General features: G+C 35.1%; 1 protein-coding gene across 4 annotated transcripts in view; it reads left to right on the top strand.

The window, feature by feature from the left end:
- The window catches only part of KCNIP4 (potassium voltage-gated channel interacting protein 4), a 385554-nt gene that overhangs the window by 19181 nt on the left and 338935 nt on the right, over positions 1-27438 (top strand). Inside the window, exons 1-2 of one of the 4 annotated variants that reach the window (XM_079306869.1) lie at positions 20459-20617; positions 21397-21545. The exons of 2 other annotated variants lie outside the window; for them this stretch is intronic. In XM_079306869.1, the coding sequence (XP_079162995.1) occupies positions 21398-21545 (148 nt within the window). In that variant the 5' untranslated portion in view covers positions 20459-20617; position 21397. Of the gene's footprint in view, positions 1-20458; positions 20618-20646; positions 21041-21396; positions 21546-27438 lie in introns of those variants that run through there. One more of the 4 variants, XM_079306868.1, reaches the window with a different exon arrangement.

Below are 27438 nucleotides of genomic sequence, written 5' to 3'. Positions count from 1 at the left end.
CAGTTGTTCTAAAATACAATTGTACTGTTCAAAGTGCACTACAGGGTCCTAAACTCTCCTGTGGGTTGTCCCTCTATAAAAAGAAGATTGAGACTAAATTCTGAGATTATTAGCTATTTTGCAAGATGAATTTCAAATAAAATAAAGATAGTCATGACAAGAGCAACAAAAGAGTTATGTTTTTTAAATGATTGGGACCTAGAAAATGTGGCAAACAGTGAAATGTTCTCTTCCATGTATATTAAAGATTTTCAGACTGGATAATGATAATAGAAGAAAGAAGTCAAATCACAGCTTTGACAAGTTTACCTAACTAGTCTCATCTAGTTATTTTTAATTTAATGAGGAAAACCTTTCACTTGCCTTCTTATTTTGCCTCTTATGAAATGCTTGTGACAAGTTGAAAACCATCCATTCACAACACGTTATTTTATTTTATTTGGCCCATTATTATTTTTATAGTCATGACAGGTTCATCCTTCCATATAAAGGAATTGGGGTTTCTTTAACAACTTTTGGAGATTTGGAGATTGCCACTAATATCAACCTGTTATTCCTTGGCCTTTTTCTTTTAAAGGCTCAGAAGAATTTTAAATATGTATGTTACATGAAGAAAGAATTATTCTGAAATTTCATAGAAGGCCATAATTAACATATTTTTCTGTCTAAACTGCAATACACTGTTTTGACTTGAATACTAAAATAATCTAATGTTTTTCCTTTTCTTGCATGCTTTTTGGACAAAACAAAGCAAAAATATTCTGCCCAGTTCATACAGAACACTGACAAACTCCACAGTTTAGGAGAACTATAAATGTGTTAACAGAGCCCTAACAATGTCGAGTTTTTTTGAAGTGATGCTAATTATCCTAAGAAGATCACTGTTCACAGCAGAATTCATCAGTCTTTTTACAGTCAAGCAGATGGTTTAAAATTTATACAAAATTTAGGGTTGAGAGCCTGTGGGGAGAAGATGTAAACTGCATCACTTTGGACCAAAAGTTATTGGCAGAGGTGCAGGCCAAATCCAGGGGCTGTGAGCCCCTCACAGATGACAAAAAATATTTTACAGTGCTCAGTTTCATACCACTGAGAGCACTGCTATCAACTTTAGTCTTGCAGTTCTTAGAAAAAGTGATTGCATTGTGATCATTAGTGCCTATGTGTTCTTGCTTTCATCGGATCATTGGATGGACGCCTCAAGGAAGCAAAAATGCTGAATTGAAAATAAGTTTCTCCTACAATTTTCTAGCCATGTGATAACTGGGTAGTGCTGGATGAAGACTGAAACGACCCCTGTATTAGTTTATGTGGCTTTACAATGATCTGGGCACTTCCTGGACATGCCCACTGTTTAGAAAAGTCTGATAAACCTGACAATGTCTTTTAGTGTTGAAGAACTCCAGTGATTACTGATTTACCATCCTTTCAGTAGATGAAAATGCCTTCTCAAACAACTTGGAAATCTATAAATGGAGATTTTAGTGGTTTTGGGGGCCTTGGAAACTTATTTGATTCTTTTTCATATTTTTATCCTGCTTATTATTTTAAATATCAAGTGTATTTATAAACAAAGTTCAGAACTGATTAAAAATGGTAGTACATAATTTTCATGTATAAAAAAATCTGCTGTTGTGTATTTTGTGACTGTTAAATTTAGCAGAACTGCTGACATCAAGAGATGCAATTCTTGTGCATTTATGCCTTTTTTTTTCCCAAAGAATTTTTAGAACAACCAAAGATTTTGGTAATTTTACTATAAAAATAGTAAAGTCTTTGAAGACTTTCTAATAATCCAAGGAGTTAACAAGTTAATAAATAGGTATGGAGTTACTGCACAACCATTGCTCTGATTTAATTCTAGGAAGTATTGACCAAAAATAAGCAGTAAATTGGATTTGAAGCCCAAAATGTAATATTTTGAAATGGAGCAAGTACTTGTATTCAGAATTGTTCCTGTTTTTTCTAGATTGTTCAAATAGTAAGAAGAAGGCACAGAAAATAAAATGCAAATGCTGGATATTTTCCCAGCATTATTTGATTTCTGTCCCCAATATAATTGGAAAAATAGTGTTGAATACATTGATATTTGGATCAATACCTAGGATAAAGAAATAGTATGTTTCCTGTTTTCTGTGCAAGTAAAATTAAAACTGTCTGGATCTTACTGCAGAAGTGGGTATTTCATTTTGTGATGTGTGTAGAATAAAATATCCCTGTTCTTTTACAATGCAAATATGGGAAAAGAAAGGAAAATATGGTCTAGATGAAGAAGAAGAAGAAGAAGAAATGCTACTTATTTTCTTAGAAAAGATGGGAGACATGTTTAGTCTTATGCCATGCAAACAAAAGATAGAATTATTCTAAACTCTGCAAGGAAAGACATTTAGTTTGCAGAACTGCCTTAGAACCAAAGATTGGATTCTTAAAACTACTTAAAGACTGTTGGAGAGCTGCCACAGGTGCTTTCTGAGGAACCAGAAATGCCACGTCAGATCACAAATGAGGAGACTGCTGTGCTTTGTCTGTTGCTTGGTTCTTGGATTTCTTGTCACCATCTGGTCTTGCCAATGTTCTGGATTGTTTAAAAGCAGTGGATTACTATATTTGTGCTATCTTCTTATTTTGAGGCTTACTGCTGTGGTAATTTGAGTGTAAATTAAGCAAGAGAATTCAGTAGCCATCTAATGCACAGTATATGAATAGCTTTTAATAATGTGCACTGCTGGAGATTATATAAATGATTTTTCTTTGAACTTTAATTTCTTCTTTTTATAGGTATTCTAAAGTTCTGCAGCACTAAACCTACCTCTCTCCCTTTATCAATTAGTTAAAAGGAAAGATTTTTATCTTCAACTTCAGGCAGCTTGCACAAAATTAAGTGAATGCTAATTATAATTCAGAAATTGTCTGTGTTCAGAGCTGATTATACCCAAAGACAAAAAAGTGTCCCCCTACTTGGTTCTTATCTTCTCAGGTTTTCTAGATACCATAAAACTGCAGTTCCTCGAGCATTCAAGTATATAAAGTCAACTTACAGTCAAATCAAGCCATTTTTAAAAGATGTGTTGAGGAATCATGAAGAAAATTTTCAGTCCCCTTTGACTTTGCCTTGGGTCACATTTAGGAAAGTGTTTCTTCTAGACTGTTATCTGTGGGATTAAGCATTTGCTGAGTCCTGGAATCAAGGTTTTTTCTACACAGAGATATTTTATTGACTCAAAGTCATTATAACCTCTGAACAGTGAAGGTGTGGAAGTATTTGTCATGAAGCCTCAGAGCAGCTCTAAAATGCTGAGGGTGGAGAGGATTCATTTGGGTCTGTTGCACTTTCAGAAGAGGATTAAATGTTCTTTGGATACGATTGCAAAATTTACCTTCTCTCCAAAACAAAACCAAACCAAAGCAAAAAAGAACTCAAAACCAACACTTGGTGATGGAGTTTAATAAACACTAAGAATTAGAAGTCTTAACAGGGGTTTGATGTTTTAATTCAATAACCTCCAAAAGCTGTAGTGATAAAAGTAGTGTCTTTCTGTCATAATCATTACTAAACTTGCAGGTTGCCAAACTTGATAATAGGAAAAAAACCTGATACATTTTTCCATTAATTGTAGTAAATATTCTGTAATATTTTGATGTTAGCCCATAATGTGATTAAATAGTTTCCTAAATATATTTTGATTTGTTTAACACTATCTACTTTAAATGAGTGCAGTAGAATAACTTTGCAGTTAATTGGGTTGCCAAACAGACTCTATCTCACCATTATACTTTCAGAATGCTAGTTTAATCTGCTTTTTGTATCATGTCAGAGGGAGACGACAACTTCAGTACTAGCCAGCATATATTTTAAATGGCTCAGATGTTAAAACTACCTTGTAATATAATAAACTCAATTCCATGTCATTATGGCAGTATAATTGCTTTAATCTAAAACTTTGCCATTATGCTTTCTATTTCCAAATTCCAGTAATCAACTACATCTGCTACTGCAACTGATGAACCATAATGCTTATCTGCAGATGTTTAATTTCTGTTTATAACTCCCTTAATCTTGATTGCACTGGGATGAAACTTTACAGGTCTTTATGTTGGGGAGAAATGTTCAACCTTTGTCATGAAGCATGGAGAGGGACGTTTTTTATTATTGGAAAGAAAACTTTGCAATGCAATTAAGATAAGAAGTTGAGACTTGTCTAGAAAAAATGTCCCTTTAGTTCTGAGTATTTGAGTGAAAGCAGCTCAAGGTTAGATTGAACTACACTTCTTAGCTTTGCAGAAAAGGTTTGATTCTGAATGGTCTCATTGATGACAGTGCATATGAGATCCAGCTCTTCAGCAGAAAACCTTCTAGTGCTCTGGTTATACCTCCAACTAAAACCCCTCTGAGGAAATTCTGAGGAAACTCTGAGGGAAAAAGATGCATGTTCTTATTGTTAATAGCTGGAAGTATCAATTACTCCCAAGCTGCTCTTATAGGCCATATAGGCAGTGTAGATATGAACCTGGTTAATTCCTGCCTTTGAGTACTAAGGTATACCAGGAATAATCCATCTTTGCAAGCAAGGAAAAAGTATGACAGCGATGGCAGTTATTTAGGAGACAGGAATGTATTTGTTGATTTCATCCCACACCAGTGACAGTTCCTTAACTTTTGCTTGGAAGGCTGAGTGGTTCTAAATGTATTCATTGTTAGAAGAAAAAAACCCAAGCAAACCAGTGAATAATATTCAGATTCAATTATTTTCCTAGTTTTGAGCTGCTTAGGCAGGAGGTACTTTTGCTCATGGGTAATTATGCTCTGTAAATTCTCCAAAAGCTCTGAGAAATATTTCTTCCAACCAATTATTATACCAACATTTCTCTTTATTCAGTTTTTCACTCAGGTGCCTAGATTCTTGCTTTAAGTAGCCTCACAATTAAATTTTAGGTTATAAGGGGTGTCAGTGGCAAAGAGGTGGCTTTGGGATTGACATCTTTTGCCACAAGGCCTTTTCTGGCAGTGATAAAATTAGAAGCTAGAAGATTATTACCTTTTCCTTGTATTTTGGGGAGTTTCTGTTATCAGGCTTCTTTCTCTCGAATTTTTAAAATTTTTAAATTTGCTCATCATTTGTAGTATATGTGCATCCAATGTATTATTTTCAAAGTTTCTTGATCTTTTTGCAATGGTAATTACTTGTTTTTCCATATTCCAAGTGGTGTGGATAATTAACTTGCAGTAATTTGGATCAAATTTTGAGGACTTGCTTATGGAAATCAATAGACACCTAGGAGATTGTGTAACCTCTCTATTTTTGCTGCCTTATTTACCCTGCTTCTTCCATCGTTGCTTTTTTCAGATGAGGATATAATTTAGTGGTTATCCTGGAAGTAAGACTTCGGATTGCATTTCCTAAGACTCAGAGAAACAATGCTATTCTTAATACAAAAACCATCTAGGTCACCTTTTTGGCAGATCTCATAAAGTTAATGACTTATGAGTATTTACATAACATTCTATCATCATCTAGTCTAGTGTTTTATTAGGGAGTTTTGTTTCCTCACTCACTCAATTATAGTGATTATCACCAGATGAATATTTGGCACATTGATCTTTTAAATTATTATTTTAAATCTCTTTTGTTTTCTTTTTGTTAAACAAAGCTCTCAAATATATAATACATTACATTGTATAGGCTTAGAACTTAATAAAGTACTGATTCTCTGAAAACTTTGAAATTTGACAATTGCTGTTTGTATACCTGATTTTTGCCTTGCAGCAAATGATAGAGAAACCTCTTCTACCAGTGCTGTCTGCAGCTATCTTATCTAAGACAGTATTTTTGTTTTATCCATGTTTACAGTTGTTTTCATTTCTCATAGTTCAGAAGATGAATGTATGAGGCACAAAAGATAATCAGTGCTGCAACTCAGAAGTGAATGTTTTCTATTTGCAGAGCTATACACATGTACATCTTTTGAACTGCCGTCAGAAACATTTCTTATAGTTCATTTTCTCTTCAAGTATTTAATATTTGATTGATGAAAAATCACATTAGTGGTTAAACTGAAATACTGTTGTATATTTTCTCAAAAGACTTCCACTCTTGAATTAAATTACTGGAGAGGGTTTAAAGAACATAGAAGATGAAGGAAGAAACTGAAATCAATACAGCTTAAAATTTATCATCTGAGTTTTGAAGTTTCTAACTCCTGAGTATAATTTTAAGACTGTGATCCTATTAAACCTTGACCAGAGCAGTGCTCCTTCTCTTGCTCCTTCTCTAGATTATGGCCAAAAAATGCATAAAGAAGCAGATATTAATGAAGGAAGGCACTGGTCTGGAACTTGAGCTGTCTAGGTCAAATTCCTGTCTTTGTTGCATGCTGCCTCAGGCAAATCATTCATTCGCACTGGGTTTCCATTCTCCATCTGTCAAATGAAGAAAATCAATGCAACTTTATGCCTGGCCTTAATTTTGTCTATTTTTATTGTTGTTCATAGGAAAAAGAAATATTTCTTAATATGTGTTGGTATAGTACCTAATATACTGGAGCCATTAGGTGTTTCCATAATACAGTAAGGGATGACAGGCTCTAGGCAGGAGCATTTGGAATGTGCATTCTGTGAAAAGGGTATGCAGTCTGCTTCAGACCAGTTGCTGAAGAGTGTAGAACTTTCTCCTTGCCTTTTTGGCAGATTATGCATTTTATTGTTAGGTTACCATATTGTGGTTGCTGTAAAGAAGTAGTTCTGTCAGTACTTACCACCCTGAGGTGTTATTGTTTGAGCTCCCCCATCCTCCCTGACCTCTCCACTCACAAACACCCTTACAGCAGGGCATTATAAATACCAGAGTACATCAAATATTTATAGGTAATGGCCTTTTAATGGCTTCCATTGCACTGCTAGAAATACAACTTTCAATTTTATGGCTCTTTTGCATTTCATGATCCCACGGTGCCTATGAATGTTAGGACTTGATAGAGATTGAGTGGACATAACTAAATACATTCACACTGCCTGACTCTAGGGACTTAATCAGGTTGGAAATGTAGCCAGAGCAGGACACTTGGGGGCAGAACATTCAGGAATTCTGGAATGCCCTCTGCTCTGGCCTCTCTGTGAGACTGTAGATTGAATCAAGGGAATTTACACACTCAATTTAATGAGGCAAGGTGAGTGCTAAAATGATTTCTCTAGTCTTTACTTCTCTCTAACACAGCCATTTTTAGGGTTTTTATCTTATTAATGTGTGTTTTTCCAACATAAAAACTTTGCTACCACTATGAAGTTGTGAATTGAAAAACAGCAATTTATAAATACCTGCAGATGACCTGGGGTATGTAATGATGTTTTCAGCTTAACAGTTTTTTACATGGAAGCACTCTCTGAAAAGTCTTCTGACACAATCTTTTAATACAGAGTTTGAGCAAAATTAGTATCTGGAAAGAAATAATTTGTCACTGTATAAAAACCTGTGTGTACTCAAATTTTAATGTATCACTTAAAATGAAAATGAGAGCATGAATTATTTTGACAGGAATTTAGCAAGGTTGAAGATTATTCAGCAGTGCAAGTGTTTCTTCTTTTAGATGAATTTATCCATTTTGAATTAGAAAGTAGTATGTATTAGTGTGGTAAGGTGAAATTAATATGCTGTCTCATGAAGATGGACTGAGTTACAATGTTTTTCATCCTGTGCTGGAATTTCAGACATAATAAAATCTTGCTTTCTGGAATCATTATGTAGATTTTAAGTAATAACCTCTCCCCTTGCATGTCTGATGGTTATTTGGAAAGATCCTCATGGAGGTCATGTATTGTCAAAGGAACACAGGAAAGTCATACACAGTCACCTAAATTAGTTTGTGATTTGTTTGTGATAATGACCAAGTTATTACAGTAAATGTCATGGTTCTTCACTATCCTAAGCAATCAGAACTTCACAGAATACTTAACAATGTTAATGTGGTAATGTGTAGGTCTGTGAGAAGTATCTGGATGCTAAGTCACCCTTTCATCCTTCTGCACAGTGGTAGCATCTCAAAAGATGTGTTTCTCTTCTTGGATGATAAGCAATGACAGAAGAGTTTTGGGCATTGTGGGGCAACAGTCATATTGCTTACATGGACTGGTGGTGTTCCTATTTATCAATATTTTTATATGGGGAAATTAAAAATGAAATTCCATAGTGCCATGTGTTGTGAAACTATACTCCCATCTTCAGCACTGGAGTTGCATCACAAATTGAATTTCCAATTTAGAAAGAAAGGTATATTGTAGAAATTCCTAATACAGTAACATTTTTTCTCCTTTCCCCTTCCTTCTCCAACTTCTTTCTGTACTCATTTCACTCTCCATCCCTCATTACAGAATCACAGTCAGGAGCTTCTTCAAGGTTCATTTTCCTTCTTATCTTGCAATAAGTTTTGTGTTGTTTTATTCACACAGACATCACTGCATTGTACTGCAGAGTGCAGCAGTATCCCCATGTGTTGGTGTCTGTGTGGCATCACTCTGCTGGTGACTCAGCCATTCACATTCACACTGTCCTGAACATGCACACTCAGTGCTGCTGTGGTGACCCTGTCATGGGTCACACCTTGTAGGACCTTCTTTTTCATTATTACCAATGCACATATTTAGCATTTGTCTTTGCTTGCTATTGTCCCTCCAAACTGGGGATATTTCTAAGTTAGTCACCTAATTTCTGCTCTAGTTTTCTGATCTCTAGTATGGGACAATAATGGTGCTTAACCAACTCTGTATAGCTTGCTCAGCTCTGCAGTCCAAGTTGCTCAGTCATCACTGCAAAAGATAAATCAGCATTGTTTTTCTTGACCATTATGCTGTATATGACAGAAGTGGCCCTACCAAAGTGTGAGAATCACAGTACTTCAGCTGGTGGACACCAGGTACTTGGTACTGACAGAAATGAATGAAATATAAATAGAAGTTGTAATGAAAAATAAATAAAGAAAATCAGCATATCAGAGGCAAAGTTTGAAAAAAAGAAAAAGTCAAATAAGTGGTGTGAAGTCATTAATTTGACTTAATTTTTGCAATCTGAAAAGCTAGGAGAATTTACTGAAGAATAACCTGTATTATAGTTCTCTATACATTAACTGTCAGCATGTAGTATGCATCCTCATTTCCTGAAAATATTTAATAACATTTCTTTTACAGGAGCTAGTATGTGTATATTTTTTGAAAAAGAATGTTCATTTCTTACTAACTTTCTTCCCTGCTTTTGTTCCTCTATTTTAGTCCCTTTTAGAGTTAACACATCCAATTACAAGATGGGGACAATGACAAAGCTGAAAGCTTTTGAGTTTAGCAGCAAAGTGTGCCTGTGCCAAGCACACATCAATTTACATGACAGTGGAAGGTCAAAAATCTCATTATTATTTGCACTGTTTATGGCTTTCTTTCTAACCAATAGCTTCAAGGGCTGAACTGTAGATCCTAGAAAATCATCCAATCTATGAGATGATTTATTAATTTGAACCACTTGATATTGCCTGAAGCTATGAAAATAGGGATATACTAAAGAACATTATTGTAATTATTCCATTAGGAATCCCTTCAATTATTCATGTGTTTTAATCACTTGGGCATTTAACATAGTGCTAAATTATAATCATCTGATTACATACAGATTTGTGTGGAACTTTGACAATCTTCTGTGCTGAAGGACAGCATAGGCAAATGCAGAAAAATGACTTCATCCTGCAGAAAGTGATTAATCTTGAAGTCACCTGCTAGAATTTAGGTGGTCTTAGAAGCATTGTTGTAACCTTTTGAATCTGCCCTAAAATCTGATAGAATTACTACAGAGCTATGTTCTGTATTCCTGTTTTTACACTTATATTTGTACCTTCTTGTGATGACAAAGGCTACCTTGCAAACAACCTGTGAAATGAAGAGAGAACAACATAGTGCTCTTTCCTTTAATCTGCAAAAAAGAGCATTTTTTAAAATCCAGAGATGATCACAGTAATCTTCTAAGCTGACCTTCTTCAGGCAGAGGTCTTTTCACACGAATTGGATCATGATTTGTATTTCAAATAGGATTATATTTTTAAACAAAATAAACCAATAAAGGGATCCCTACACATATTTAATTACTTTAAAATTTTATCTTATTTTCCAGATTTGTCTAGCTTGAGTTTTTAACTTTTCAATCATAATTTCTCCATGTTCATCAGCCTCAAGAGTTTTCCATATTTAGACCTCTTTGCCACTGATGAGTGTATTCACAGAGAGATGTAGTAATCCCTTTACTCCCTTTATTTTGCAGTCATTCTTTGAAGTTACTCCTCTGTTTTCTGATCTCTTTGGAAGTTTGTTCTCTAAACCAGAATGCTCATCTGAGGGGCTGAGGGGGTTTTGTGTTTGAACAAAGATAAAGTCACTTTATTCTTTGCTCCTAAAGTGTGGTTTTGCATTTCGCTGAACTGAAAAAAAAAAAAAAAAAAAAAAGCTGAGTTTATCCTATAACAATAAAATGTCCTTCTGAATATTTATTCATCAATCTTTGCATTTGTCCATATCAGCAATTAATAGCATCTTTTAAATTGCTGATAAAATAATTGACAGGTTGGACCAAGAGCCAGTCCCTTCTCCATTCATTGATGTGTTCTCATTAATGAGTGACCTGCCCCACTCATGTTTAATAACATCTCACCTATGGCACAGCAAAACTTAATGAACAGAGACACAGCTGAAAGACATGAAAGCTGGTGGATATGATAGAATAATTGAATTACTTGGGTTGGAAAGGATCCTAAAGATCATCTAGTTCCAAACCCCTGCCATGGATCTCACTAGTGGCAACAAAGCATGTTGTTGTAAGGTACATCTGTATGCCACTTGTTTGAGAAGATGTAACAATACCCCTGTCTATTCAGGTAACAGTTGCAAATGACTCCCTGGTATCTTCTCAGGCTCCTTGTGTTAATAAAAAAACTAAGTGCTTGCTACTCAACTGTCAAAATGTGCAGAATATAAAGTTTATTATAATTTGTCCAAGATGAACAGTCTACAGCTATGCTGCCTTCATGAGCACTATAGAAATACATGAAATTTCACCTTTTTTTATCCTTTATTAACATATTCTAACTCCAGGCTCACTTTTTGAAATGTAATTTTGTTTTATGTATGCATTTGCCCAAAGAGGAAAATGAAAAATGATAGTTCTTGTTCATTAACTATGAGAAATAACTGAGCTTTCTCTCATTTAATAAATATAGATAAAAATGAAACTTCTCTTTTTTTTTTCAAATATGTCTTTCAGTTTATATGTGATCTGCTGCATAGCAGAAGTGTGAGACTATTAAATTACAGCTATTCTATTTCTTTCCTGCAGTACTACTCTGCAGTAACAACACAATATGAAGATTCCTGAGAGTTTGCTGGTTCAGTAGGAAGTGACAGCTTTGGTTTTCTGACAGGTAGTGGTGGAAGTTTGCAGAGTGCACTCTGTCATCTGGAGGTGTTGGAATCAGGCATGCTGTTGCTGAATCTGTTTCTGTAGTTTCTGAGTACCCTGTATCACTGCTCCCTTTGAGGATTTCACATAGCACTGTAAATACACTGTCACTGCTCTACCTGGACAGACATTTAACAAATGTTGACAGTACATAATCAAAGATAGCACCATGCCTTGAATACTCACAAATGACAATCTTTCGATTTTAAATAGTGCTGGCCTGCTAAACCACTTTAAAAAGCTGTTTTTCTCTCCCAAGCAATACAGTAATCAGCTTTTCCCTGACAAGGTCTTATGTAAATGTATCACTAGATTAAGGCCCATGCTGATAAAGTTCTTTCTGTAATGAAAAGTTCTGTTTCAATATTTCAAGATTATTTTGCGGAAGAAAATACTCTCAGGTGTTCCAGTTATGGGAATTCTGGAAAGTGCTGGCACTGTAGATAGTCTATGATGTACAATTTGGTTACCCTGTGCCCTGGAGGAAATTTTAGGAGGATAGAAGTATGAAAGTAAGGCTGAAAAGTACAGTCTTATGCAAGTGTATAAGTGCATTTATATAAGTGCGTAAGTATACACTTACATAAATATGTCAGACAGTGTTTCTGTACTTAAATTTAGAAAAAAAATCTTATGTTTGTTTTAGAGATGGGGATTAGTAAATTGGTGAGGAGCTCCTAGCTCCTGTGGCACACGTTTATCCACACTGTGTGCATAAAGATCATTAGGCTCTTGTGGAAAATCAATGGCTAGAACCTGGCTATTAAAGGGTCTTTCTTTAGCTGCTGATATTCTGTGTGCTAATTGCTGAGGAAAGTCCTCTCTTTTAATGGTAAACCTGTAGTTGTTGTTAGGTAACTAATTTTGTGTGTTTTCTGATCATTTTCTCTGGGAAACTGCAGCCACAAAAGATACTACAACTAGAAGTTTTTCTAACTAACTGCATTATTTTTCTCTCCAATTAGACCAAGCATTTATTAGTTCCCATTGCTGTCAGGCACATTCACAATACACACTAAATCTGTATAAAGTAATAATTTTAATTCTTTGGGTGGCCCAAATAGTTAGTGATGGGGGTACTGAGCTTACCTGATGCTGGTTCAGCCTGAACCTAAATTGCAAGTATTGATCAGCTTGGCCTGTAGATATTTAGAAACAACTGGAATGCTTTTCTTGATGGTCATGGCACATGTAAGTGTTTCTGACCACTGTTCATATTTAATGTAGTGAAGACTAAACATTGCTGAACAGCCCTAGAAGTAGAGAAAGCTACTGCATGTTTATAAAGAGACAGTTTTAACTTTCTGTCTGTTAACAGATACTATAATTCAGGTAAATTATTGGCATGAGGCAGCACAAACATGTCACTTAGTAATTGAACTTATTGGTACAAATGGTAATATGATTAAATACTGTATATAGAATGTAGTCACCCAAAAATGGCACAAAAGGCTTCTCCTATTACATTGTTAAATAATAAATAACTTCCTTGCTTGTCAGCATTTTTTCTGCTTTTTGAGTTCCTCTCATCTTACCACAGTGTGAATTCCAATGTGCTATCATTTTTGGTCTCACTTCAGGACCATTAAGGAAGAAATCCTAGATGGAAAAAAGATAAAATAGTTTCAAATTATAATTTTTCAGTGTATTATAATCACCTGAGTTTGATCTTGGAAAATGCTGGACACTACATGACTCTCTTATCCACTGTAAGAGCTGGAAATGCTCAGCATATCACAAAATCAAGCATAAATGATGTGAGTTGAATATAGTGCAGTTGATTATATTCTGAATTTTTATTCTCTCAACCTCTGTTCAATCTTTGAGGCTGTATGTATCTAGGAGAATATAAATTATTTGCAAACAGTTTAATGAGAATGAAATTTTACAAGAACACATGAAAGCCTGTATTAAAATTCAGAAATTTCTAGTACTTTAATTTCATCTACTTCATAATTTTGTTGTCATTATGTGTATATCCAAATAAACAGCTTTAAATTCTATCTGGAAATACCTTTTCTTTTATCTTCTATTTAATTTTCTCTGATAAGATTATCATTATTTTGCTGAGCATAAGGTAAAGAGCATGAAGTTAATGAAATTATAATTTTCAACGTGATTTTATTTAGTGTAATATTGTGTAGCAGGTTTGTATCCAGTCTGGATTGTTTTTTCTGAATATGGAAGATCATTTAAAAGTTTAGTTGATGCTTCATCAGGGATCCAGGTGACAAATATGTTCATATTGATTCATGGATACTGTCTTCAAGCAATATATATATCCCTGGTAAATGAGGCTTCTGTGTCTTTTTGAGGAAATGTATGAGTTATGTTCTACTGAAATATGAAATCATAAAACTTCTCCTGGTTTATAATCAATTTTTATTCAAAACAAAAAAAAAAAATCAGACCTTTTTGGCTTCTCTTCCCAATCATATTCTGCAGTAGCATTCTTTTTTTTCCTCAAGCTCCTTCTTTGGTGACCATATTATGGATAAATACTTTTCACGGTCAAATAGATTTTTAGAAGCGTCTCATTTCAGGTAGTTCATTAGTTGCTCAACTGCACCCCTTTTCCTCTCTCTTCTTTGACCATGTAAACGACTGTATCTATCAACATGACATTATAGAATCTGAATTAATTCAGATTTTGTTCCTGTTCTTCACTGAATAAAAGACAGCAATGATGATTGCTTTCTAGCAGTAAGGAACTCATTTTGTAGATTATTTATTATAACATTTTCTTATTCTAATATGTTTATGTCTGAAAATACCTCAGATTAAGGAGTGCATGCCATAGAAATAATAATTTCCAATTCTAGTAATAAATTATTTATATAAACAAGGAGTTAAAAAAAAAGGGGTAATGGAAATGTTTTGCTGTTGTTTAATTAGCTTCATTTTTTAGTGCTGCCCCATCTGCAGGTCAGTCTCTGATAAGCAGCTTTTTTGGGATAGGAGTTGATGGTAATTAGCACTTTCCTATTACAGTGCTGTGCTAATAGTGTTTTTCACTGCTTCCAAAACTACTTAGATGTTTATAAATAAGTCACAATCCCTGTGAGGTTTACTGCTAATGGTCTTAATTCTGTGGCATTATAAAAATTAGTTAAATGGATAAGTGAGATTTGAACATAATTTCTCTGTCCTGTACTGGGTGATCTCTCCCTATGGAAAAAAGAAAAATTGTGTATGAGTCCTGAACAAATTGATCCTTGCTGCTTTTTGGAAACACTGTGCCACAAAATAAGGATGGAGAGTTTATTTCATGTTTCTTTAGGTATAAATGATATGTAAATTATGAAGATCCACAGAGAAAGGAAATTCCAGCTTGTTTCTAGGGATATTTTGACAAATATTGGGCTAATTAAGAGCCTGAGCAAAAGCAAAATGAAGTATTTTCCAAAGCCATGATCATCTGAAATGGAGTTATGATAGTTAGGAGTTAACTGGGAGTCTTCTATTTATGTCAGTATTTTTGAGCACAAGAGATGTAGAATCATAAATGAAGTCAAGGCAGTTGCAGGAAGGGAGTGAATCCAGTCCATATAACAAGCTCTTGAATATCTCTTACTGTTAAGAAGCAAAGCATATGCATTATATATTATAGAACAGTGTTTACAATTTTATCATTTCTATAAAACACAAAATAGGATTAATACTGCTGCTGATAAATAGTTACTTGTAAAACATGTAAAAATAACAATTTAAACCAAGAGGAAATACTTTCCAACAAATTGTACTGGAAATTTCTTTTTAGAATTTGTTGACATTTCCATAGGTTAACTTCCACAGAAGTTAATCCAATAATCTACTTGTTTTCAATTCCTCTTCTTTTTGTCAAACCTTCCCAAATTTATACTCTTATGATACTACTTTTGATACAGAAAACCTTATTTCGCACTTTATTTGGGACCAGTCTCCCATTCTGTTAGTTCTAAAGAAGCACTTTGATCTACCAATTTTTCCAACAAATTATACACTAAGCCACCATAAGTTATATACATAGCTACCATGATTAGTCTCATAAAGCTTTATTCTCTTCTGTTTCAGTTTTCAGACTTTTAAGATAGGAGTTTTTCTTGTTGAAGCATGATGATATACAGATGTAGAAAAAAAAAGTATCTATTTGCATGGAGACATGTAGGTTTTGGGTATGTTCATCCTGTGACTCTGAGATAAAAAATCTTTGTTCAGGAAGTTAAACAGTTCACTGGACTCATTAATTCTCCATGAGCTATGACATTTGATGGCATTTTCTGGTAGATTGCTACCCTTTTAAGTATCAGAACATAGCATTCTCAGAAAGAAATGGCACGTTTGCCTTACTCCAGATATCTCTCTGACCTCCCTCTGCCCAAGTCCCTCTCAGAGGCAGAGGATGGACCTTTTCAGCTTTGGAGTATCCAGCCCAGGCAGTCTTCTTAGCTATGTGATTTTTACTGAATAGTTTTTTAAAAAGATATTTTCAAAGGGTCATTGCCATTCATAGCAATGGCATGCAATTGCTCAAATTTGCAGTTACCTATGAAAAAACTTCTAGAAATAATTAAAAAACTTCTTAGGGTTTGCATGTCCTTTTTATCCCCTCTCATTAATCCAATCTTCTCCTGTAATTTTGGAAAATGCAATGTTACTCTGTACCTGTAGCAACTCTTGTAAGAATTCAGTCTTGGACATATTGACAAGAAAGCTTCTTGGCAGCTATAAAACTAATCTTTCACCAGTACATAGATTACTCTTTGCTGAGAAATATTTATTAACACTGGAGCAGTCTGCCCCACTATTCCCATTTCTTTTCTTTTCTCCTCATTTACACTGAGAGATTCACTGTGCATGAACAGACCTATAGACATTTTATATGTGAAAGATGATGACCCTTATGAGATGAGAAAAAAACAGAGAGTGGTTTCCCCTATACTTGTGTAGTATTTTCAGATGCTTCCCACAGACTTTCCAGAGAGCGCTGCTCAACTCTTCCCTGTGTTCTGGACAAATTAAAATTTACCTTTTTTCATTTGGCAAAAGTAGAGCCACAAATTTTAGTCAATATTGTAGCATACAGGAAGCTTTTGTTACCTAGTATTTATCCAATTGGGTTTTTTTTCCCTATAAGTAGACAAACAAATAAGGAAAGGGATGAAAAAGATGTAAATTAAGTTCAAGTTAATGCAACAGCAAGACTGTGGGGAGCAGTACACAGTGGGGGTAAATAAATAGCTGATATTTTTGCTGATATTTTTTTCTTTTTCATTTTTCATTCTATAGAAGGAGAATGAAATTTTCCTTTCCTCACAAATCTTTTCCTTTATCTACCAAAATCAGGTATTATAAAATACTATTGAAACCTACCTCTGCAGAGAAAAACAAAATCAAAGCAAACTCCGCTTTTTCTCTGAAGCATCTCATTGGAATATTCCTTAATATGTCAGCAGTCACCCACACATTCATCCAGAACTGGATTCTGTAAGCTTGCCCTATTTTTCAGCATTCACTTCATAACTTACAGCTGCAATCTCTTCTGTCCCAAAGTTTTCAGCAGACAACACTGGTTTAATCTGGCTTTGTTAAAGTTACACAATTTCTTTACAGTCATCAGTGAAGGTTCTTGAAATACTTGCACTAGAGTAATTAGCTAAAGCAGCTAGGCAGTTCTGTAAAGGTTCCCCCCAAATCCCATATAGATTTGGGACAGTTTTGGCTGTTTTATCTGAAATATTCCTGAGGTGTTTCTCACTGTATAATGATACTTCTTCTTTTTCTAGCAGCTATTTCATCATTGAGGGAAAAATTATACAGTTTTCCATGAATCCATATAAAGTTCAATTTCATTTTTACAAAGATCAAATCTGATCAAGCAGTATTAAGACAACCTTCATACACCCATGTCCACTTACACTCAGCTAGAAGATATTTCCTTGCAATTCAAATAAGTATTGCTCAAAATATCTGTAGCTATGTGGCATCACACAGACCTTACATGATTCATCAGCTTGTGACTCTCTGGAGTTTTTAGCTTGCATGATTTAGATCACTCATAAAAATAGTTATTTAACCATCAATAAGAAATAAAAATATACAAAACCCCCAGCTTTACTTTCTGGTGTAACTGATTACAGAAAAAATCCAATAACATGAAATAATGAAAACCTGTTTTCTTTAGGCAGTCTCTGTGCACTGTTACAGCTGCAATAAACAGTTTGGCTTTCCTGACTTGCATGTGCTCAGGAAGAGTTCAGGATCTTGGTTACTGCTGCAGTAACATCTAAGGGCTCAGACCAGAGGTATTTCAGGTTTTTGCAGGTTATTGCTCCACATTTGTCTTGTTGTTGGTGCTTCCACTAGTGCATAGGTCTGTTTATTTTCTTTCTGACCTCTTTTACTACTCACTCCCCATTCCCAGATCCTGAAGTTTCTCATGTTCTGTAGAGTGCTCTTTAAATTCCTTTTTCATTTCACTATAATTATGAAATGATTCACTGTATTTTGGAAAAGGAAGCATCTTGTGCAGCCTGGATTGATACACTTTTCACACATGCTTTTCTCATGTTACTTACAATATGACCACTTCTTCTCTAACATTGTGTCAAATATATTTTTGCAGTCTTTGGGTAAATGTGGAATTCACTGTCAATCCATTTCCTTTCCTCAAAGTCAGAGTACACAATCTGAAGAGGAGAAGGAGGTAAATCAAATGCACAGCTTCAGAAGAGTGATGATAATTCCTTTTCTAAATCATTATTATGATTATATGAAGTACAGCATCATTTGTTTGAAAAAGTTCAGTGGTACCTTGAAATTTAGTGTTCCACAGCTTAATCTTATTTTTAACTCACTACAGAATTATAACGTGATGATTAGTACTGCACAGAACTTCTGATTCATGTATACTTCTATTATAGAAGAAAATTGCTGTGGACTTGATTAAGGTTTGAAGTAAGGAAACAGATACAGTAAAATTTGAATTTCTTGACATCTTATAAACCAGTGGTAGAAAAAATGCATACTTCTAGAGATTTGTTGCAAGTGAATCTCTTCATGTCTGTAGGAAATAAGGCATGGTTTTAAGGTGCACAGAAGCAAACCCTGAAGATTTCAGCAAGGATTCTACCTCTCCTCTACCTCTTGAGTAGTGACAGCAAATTTGTGCATTTATACCTCCCATCTCTGGCAAAACTCCTCTGTATTCTTGTACCTCCTGAGGACTTTATTAAAATGCTAATGTGGGAGCATATCCAATAACCCTCTCTCATGTGGAGAGTTGCTCCATGTCTAGGCAGCACATAAACACACATTTGTTATCCCATCATGGGAGTCATTCTCCCAGAGGCTTGTCTCATCTCCTGTGCCTGGTTCCCCATTCACACTCCCTGTGGATTGATGGATTCTGAGATGAGGCCCTCTGAGAAGTATAACTGTTGAGAGAGGGGGCCTTTGAGCTGGAGCATCACATGGGCAGACAGTTTCTATGAAGGTTTATATCCTTAAAACTTTAATTATGAAAGCAACATTTTCAAGTTTTAGCTGTTTGAAGCTATACTAGATAGTGCCATATTCCAGTGCTCATGGGCAGAGGATTGGTTTTCTCCTTGCACTGGACAGGAGCAATAGGGATGTATTCCTCCAGAGAAGATGGGTGACTTTCTGCAGATGCCTTCCACAGACTGATCAGAAGAGAACCTCCAGTATGCAAAGGAATGAACTCTAGTTTCTAGAGCACATAATTTCATTCAGAAATAGGATAGGAATAGTTAAGAGCATTCTGTTTTAAAAATAGCTATTATTTCTGTGTAATAGCTAGCACTCATGTTTTGTTCTCACAAATCAAAATTCCATTCCAGTAATCATCTGGAAATCCAGACCGAATATTGCCTGGTGAAAATGTATTTCTTAGCAGAGTAAACATCAATTTAAAATGAATATTTATTCTCAGAGTTCCACTTTTGAAAGAGATAAGACCTGTGAAATATGCTTAAACTGGAAGAAGTTTTTCTGCTGAAGTTTCAGAAGTTTCAGAAACTGTTATCTCACTGAAATTCAGCTTACTTTAGTAATGCTTTGTGATGGGAATACAGCCATGCCTGGAGTGCTGTGTCATGCTAAGGACTCAAAGGACCTTATACCAGCAAGTATTGTTCCAACAGTGCAAATTGAAGTGTTGTTCAGTTCTAAACAGCATTGGGCCTGAAATATGTCCCTGGATGTGAATCTGAGTGGAAGTGCTTCCCTTTACTTTGGCAGCCTAAAAATCAGTTGTTAAGGCAGATGCTTCCCTTATTGTGGACAGAATTTACTGACAGCTTTTTTCTTACAGCTGTTTGATAGGCTATTTTCAGAGGTGGAATTACTGTGCTTGTCTGTGTGGATAGACCTGAGATATCTCCAGTTGTTATAGATAGGTATGGGGCTTTGTGTGTAACATTTTGCACAAAGCACTATACTTCAGCTATAGTTCAAGTGTCTGCAGGAAACTTCATGAATGTAAAATTTGAGAATGTATATAATTGGCATGAAGATTAATTCAGTTCAAATGGAATGGAAGCTGACTGATTAAAAAACTTTTGAGTTCCAGTATCTTATAAAAATAAATTGCAGAAAGATGATACTTGTTTCTTTGGATCTTTTGATTGTTTTCCATGATCGGTAGGAATTGCTGATTGAAGAGAAGGCAGTGAGGTGCTGTGTTCCATTATGCTGGCTTTCTTTAGGAAGCAGCAGGTTTACAATTGAAAAGTCAGCTTTGTTTATGAAACTCTGGTGTGTACAGTGCCAATTTGCTGTTTTTTTCTTTTCTTTGGCTCTTTCCTACCTTTTGCCTTTAGAGATCGTGTTTAATATTGTCAGATGCAGACTGTGTGTGAGAGCACAATTGCACACAAGATTGAAAAACAGGGGAGTGAACAGGGGCCACTTTGGTGTCCTGACACAGGCTGGGCACAGCTTCTGCTGGTAGCCAGAGGCTGCCCTGGTGCAGTGTGTGGCTGCTGGCACAGGGCTGCTGCGCTGGCAGGGTGGCTCTGTCCTCAGCAGCACTCATCTCCTCGGCATCTCGGGCTGGAGCTCACTGGAGAGCACACAGGAATGCTGCTCAGGACTCCTGCCTGACCTTGGACTAGCACAGAGTCCTGGAACGCTGGGTAGGTTCCTTTTCTTTGGTTTAGCCACTGAGCAGAGCTTTGGTTAGGTCCTAGTCGGTGTTGGCTGGTGCTAACAGCCTCTGGCTTCTTCAAAGTGTCAGTTTACAAAGAAAAATAATGCTACATAGAAATTTACTGGTCTGCCTCTGTGGGGGAGAAGGTAGTGTAGAGAAATGGTCCCCAAGCGTGCAACTGGCTTTAAGTGGCTCAGCTGCTTCTCTGCATTTGAGTGACAGTGGCATTAAGGCAGCACAGAATCCCAACTATTCATCTTTTCTGGCTGGAGCAGCTGTCTTTCAGTAGCAGCTAGAGGAATGCAGCTCCCCTCTATGACACTGATGTCAGGCAAGCTAAGATAGGAAGGATAATAGGTTCATGCATAGAGGATTTACATTATTTCCTTTACCTAAACAACTGACTAAGGTAAGAGGTAAATATTTACTTACCATCTAGAGATATTATATAATTTTTATAATTTAAGTTAAAATCAGAGTTTTTAAGCATTGTGGATAAAATCTGATTTTATCCCATCTGCATATTTTACAAATACATTAATGTTCCAAATAAATAATTAAAACCAAAGGAATATTAATACACTTATTCAACTTAATTAATGCTAGGAATGTATGAGCTGAGAGTGATCAATGAAATTCTAAATATTTTCCCTTTATACCCAGTCCATCTACTCTCTTCTCCCCCCCATCTCCCTTACCCATAGCTTTTGGATTTAAGTTGTGTATATATTCTGCAGGAAAACTAAAGGTTAAGTTTTTGTTTAGGATGGAAGTGTTAGCCCCTGAGAAGAAAACACATGAAAAGAATGAAGATTTGCAACAGTATCCTCAGAAGCCTGCAAGCTGTAAGAAAATGCTTAGGAATTGCTGCTTGATAAAGAAAATTTTTGCCTGGAAAAGTTTGAGCTCTAAAGGTACCTTTTCCATTTAAAATTTTAGTGTAGGAGAAATTGTTGTCCTTCCAAGAATTCTGAATTTTTGGTACAATGGTATTAGTGAATTTAACATCAATCAAGTAACAGGTACAAAGAGTCTGCTGTCTAGAGTCTATTGTGCAAAGAGATTAAAAATGGTACAGCTTTGATTGAGGTGCTTTATCATAATGTGATAAAAATAATTGTACTGCATGAGTAGTCATTTTGCAGCACATAAAAATACATGGTCTGCAGGAAAAAAAATCCTTCAGTCAGAAAATAAATTAATAAATGTAAAATTCCAGGAGTTAGATTGATCAATTTATCAGGGCCCAACCCAAAAATCTGTTTTGATGGGTAAAACCTCCTTTCATTGTTGTCAGAGTACATTTGCATGGAAATTACATGATCAATCCCTTTGTCTTTGAGGAAATGGAGAATGGTAACATTCTGTCACATTTATACATAATGATGTTATGCACTGTATTTATTAATAAATACTGAAAGAAATGCTTCTTTCAAAGCATTCTTTTTAAAATTAGAAGTTGGCTCTGAAATATCTCACTGTTGAAAGTTGAACTCTTTTATGAATAATAAATTAAACAACAACTCTCTTGAAATGATGGCTAATCTGCTTCACATTATTTCCCTCAGGAACATACAAACAGTTAAGAATTTTATTCACCACAGATTCCTCTTTTTACCATCGTATTTGTACTTTGCGATATTATGTAAAAACAGAAGAAAAAAACACTGCCCCAAACAATTCTTTTGCATGTTGGCAGCATTTTTCATTCCCTTGTACACAGTTTGACAGAAGCAAACAAACCCCAAACCAGGTCTTCAATATATCCAATTTATGTCAAACAGAATGGAAAAAATGCATAACATTGCCTTGTCAAGAAGAGCTAAGTCACCATAACATGAATGTGTAATATGTTTCTTTATTTACACATTTGCTTTAAAGGCTGTGCTCTAGTAGCTTAGTTCTAGCTTTTAGAAATGATGTTCTAGTTAAATACGACCTATCTCTGGTTTTAAACTGCACTGATCTCTGCATTGTCCAGGTAAATAAGTGCTCCATATGCCTTTTAATATAAGCATGACATTTAGCTATTCTCAGCAACTCGTTTTTAAAGGTTTAAATTAATTTTTCAACAAATGGCTGCTTTAATCACATGCATATTACAGGTTGCTAAATGCATGTTTGATTTCCTACTATTTTATCAGGTTGTACCTATAGTTTGCTGCACTTTTGGGTTTTTTTGTGTTGTTAGTGGAGCTAGTGAGGCAAAAATAGGTTTTTTGTAACTCTTTCAGAACACTCATCCTTCTGATCATGTGAATTTTTAGAAATTTTTTTCTCTGGATTATTTATCATCAATCTCAGTAGCTTGAAGCAATCACCTCTCTAGAAATGATGGGTGAATGTAAAGCATACTGCATTGAAGTTTATAGGTCTGATTCTTCAACACCTTCAAACTGGCTAATAATTTATACCTCCAAAAAGGATCTTAAAACGGTCAATAGGTGATGATAGAATTAAGGATTTATTTTATTTTGGTAAAGTGGATTAGCAGGCAGATGAATCACTGTGAAATTGGGCTCAGTTAAATTATCCTGGGTTACTCTGGCAGAGACAAAGTCAGAATCTGGCACATAGTTAACTCAAAATGAATCTATTATTTTTGCTTTATGATAAAAAGTGTATTCCCATAGGAGATAGCTTTACAAGAAGACTTGAATATTTATCAGGATCAAGAAGACAGACATTCTGAGGTACTTCCTTCAGGAGTGTGCTGCTGTCCAAGGTGACCTCACAGGCCTGCAGGTTTTGTTGGGCTGCAGTGATAGAGCATTCCCAGTACTGATGGCAGTGCTGCAGGAACTGAGAGCATGTGGCTACAGAGCTGCTTGCTCAATACCTGCTGTTTTCTGTTAAAAGAATGACAGTGGGTTTGCAAATCATATTGTGGTGCCTCATTCCCACTTAGGTGTTCTTTTACACCAATCAGATTCTCCATTGGTTATCTTAAGCTAACTTACGCTGGTAAAGTGGTATAAAAGTTGGTAGTTGAGGCTTGCAATTTACTATTCAAAAAAATAACTGGAATTTTTTGTTTGCATTTCTAAAAAATCATTATAGCTCTAAATACCAGATTATTTGGTAATTCATTGTAACAGTTTGCAGCTGGAATTGCTGGGAAGTAATGGATATTTGATCTTTCTTTTAAAACAGATACTATTCCTCCTCTATAATTCATTTTTAATGCTTTAGTTTATTTGTATAATCTTCCAGCAGAGTTTTTCAACATGTTTTAGCTTCATAGAATTAATTATTCTTTCAGAAACATTTTCCATTTATGAATTTGGAGCAGGAAAATAAATATTTGATTTACTGCAACGTTCAAATGATTTAACTATATTTTCAGAATGGAAAATCTTCACTCTTATGATAAAATTTTAGAATGTAGTCGCACTGGGGATGTCTTTGTGCTCTTCCTGCTTCAAAATCTGAGACTAAGAAGAATGTTATTTCATCAGTACTGAAAAGATAATTATACTCAACCCTTTTTGATGCAGGATTTGAACAGCATGGATTCAATGCATGAGTGCATCCTCAAAAGGATGATCAGCAAAAGAAAAAAGAAAAAACACCTTCTTGTATTTCAAAGAAAAGCAAATGAAATAACATGGTTGTAAATGGGAAACATTTTCATACTAAACCCTGTATTTTAATCAATGCTCAAGGCTTGGTAATTTGACTAATTCTATCAGACAGCAGTTTCAAAGAGCAGGTATCTTGTAACTGAGGCCAGAGGAACAGACTATGGCAGTGCCAGGAATGTATCAGTGGGAGCTTGATGCTGCAATAAACTCTGAGCCCAAGTTTAAAGGATGTGTTGAAAAAATTTCAATTTTAAATGTTCAATTTCGAAAAGGGGCAGCCCTGAAATATCCCCTCACTAAGCTGACAGCCTCCTCAGCTAACCTAGGGCAGTTATGAGTCCTTCATAACCATTCTATGCCATGAATATACATTTGCTGCAGATTTTGTAAAATGCAAATGAGAGACATCAAGAGGACAACAAGTTGTCTGTCATGAAGATAAATTTGGAGGCGTTGCGCTGCTGACTCTACATTTTATACTGCTAAAAATATTATCCATGATCAATTGTTTATCTATGTTTTTTTACATTGTGTTTCCTCATATTTATGAGTTGAGGTATGAGTGCTTTAGGAGTAATCCCAAACTGTCAATCATTGTGTGTGTTTTTCCCTGTCAAACAGTACATTCGACAAAGTATATATGGAAAAAATAGCCCAAGTTATTTCAGAACTAGTTAAAATTCTGCTCTGCCTAGAATACTTCATACTGTCTCAGACCTTAAATAGCTCAAAAAAGTCCTGCTGAAGGTTGTCAGTACAAGATTTTTAAATATGGACTTCTTGTGAACAGGATAGTAATTTGTCTCCTGTGGCCCATTCGCCTTTGCTTGTCCTGTGCAAATAAGTTGACCATTGATTTGAAATCTAGTCACATCATATGGTCTCTCAAAGACCATGAAAACTTTTCCCCTAGTTGTTAAAAATTAGCAGAAACAGTTATTCATATATGATACAGTTCCTTTGGATTGAAATATTTTTCCACTGTCTCTCAGCATTACTTGCTCTGTGCCTGTGTTTTGAGCAGTGAAGTGATGAGGCAGAGACAACATGTAAGGTAGAAAGTGATGACATCAGGATTACATGCATGATTTGCATTCCACTGTCACAGCCCTCAACTGCTTTAATTAGAAAGTATCATAACTGATGAAACAGGATTTTTTTCCTAACTTGATTACTGAAGCAAAAGCATCTTTTTTGTTTGCTTATGCATGGAGTGATAGTTCCTGAAATCTGCCTGGTTCTAATTAACCTTCCCTATAGGAAAAGTATGAAATAAATGGTGAAGATAAAAGTGTCAGAAAAAAAAATAAATAATAAATATTCACTGTCAGGAATACCTTACATTTCTGACTTCATTCCCTTGTCCCAATAACTGCTCTTTACTTAAAATCCTCTCCTAAACCATCTGTGCTATAGAGTTGAGATCTTAACTTGTCCAGTAATTGAAATTTTATGGCCTGTCAGATGTATCATTTTTTATTTCCTGTCATTTCAAACAAAATCCTGTGGTTTTTGTGGGTTTTTTTTCCCCCTCAGCTTTCTCACAGATGCTTTGACCATTGACTGGTTTCTGTTGAAATCACAGATTTACATGAGAGGACCTTTTTATGGGCACTAGGAAACATTTGTCCTGTGTGCCTGTATAACTGCAGTTCACATGGCGTTGCAATTTTGAGTCTGAAAGCCTCTAAGAGAAAAGAAGAGGTTGGAGGGGAAGGGGGAAGAGGAAAGGAAAAGAATTACGGATTGAGGAAGGGATTGAGAGAAAAGTTGTGGAGAGACCAAGGACTACACCCTTGCCAAACCCACTTCTTTCCATTTTAGGTGCTCAGCAAATAAATAATTAGATCATAATTCTTTGCACTATTCCTTGAATGCTGAAAAAGGAGACTTTGCATCTATTACTGCATTAATGTATTAATGTATTAATGACTGAAGAGATTAACATATCTGAGATTTTATGCTCTGAACACAAACATAGAAATTAATTTAAAAATTGAACCTTTATTGGTTTTAGGGAATACAGAAATCTTTAGTTTGTAAAAGCTACAAAAAGAAATTTGTTTTAGAATTCAAAACAAGCAATATTTATCCCACTTCATTTTTTTGAAATATTTATTAAATTGTTTGACAATTTGATGTTGCTGCTCTTGGTATACATGTTATTATGAAGTAAATTTGCTACTCAGAACTCAGACCCAGGAAAACATAAAGGTGAAAAGCTTATTCACTCTGTGTCTTTGAATGACATTTTATTCACAATTAGTGAACATTGCTCAGTATTGCTTTAGGAATTCTTTAAATTACAAGGAACTCTGAATTAGTACTGTTTTCTTATTTGTCTCTAATAAGTCAAGGTTTCATGTTGCCTTACACCTTCTGGCTCTCTGTGCAAATGATCCATTTAGTGTTATGAAAGTTTTATGTTCTGAACTCATATTGAATACATTGTATATAATATTTTTTCAGCTCAATGAACTGGATGAAAAATGTGAATATAATCAATTTAAATGTAAAAGTGCTGTTAAGTGGACATTTTTATTTATTTCAATTTTCTTCCTTGAAACCTATATAGAATTCTATTCTTAGCTAAATAATTCTTCATATTAGAGTAAAGATGTAGTTGTACATGTTTACTGACTATGAAAAAGCTGGTTTAAAAATGCTAAGAAAAGAGATAAATAATAATCTATTTTTAATATTTTTTCTTTTGCTTTACACTAAAGCCTGTTCACCCATTATAATCACAGACAAAAGAGTTTGTTTTAAGTTACCTGGCAAAAAGGGGCACCTTGTAGTTTGTTCCCTTCTTGCCAAATGCTAACTCTGAAAGACAAATCATTGCAATAAAATTAGAGGCTCTCCCTGGTGAACGTAATTTTCTTTTAAATTTGTAGCACGGAGAGATCTAATCTCAATAAGACTTGCAATACTCTCTTCAGGGCAGTGGTTAATTGTTACTGTCACAAATTAACAGGAAGGTGTACTATTTAGGAGTTCTTGTTGTCTTTTAGAGCATTAAAAGGGGAATTGGAAAAACATTGATTCTCACAATTTAGAATTGTTCCAGAGTGATTAATGTTTTGAAGAGGGGTCTTACTGTGTAGTTTTGTAGAGACTTTTTAAACTGAGTATTGCATGTAGCTAATGAAAATGTGAGGCTCTGACACACATTTTCGTATGCATAAAATTATGTCACATCATTTTTTGGTTGAGACAGTTT

Source organism: Erithacus rubecula (assembly GCF_903797595.1).
Source record: "Erithacus rubecula genome assembly, chromosome: 5".
Taxonomy (NCBI): Eukaryota; Metazoa; Chordata; class Aves; order Passeriformes; family Muscicapidae; genus Erithacus; species Erithacus rubecula.
Note: the sequence above shows the minus strand (reverse complement) of the source record. Positions and strands in the feature narration are given on the sequence as shown.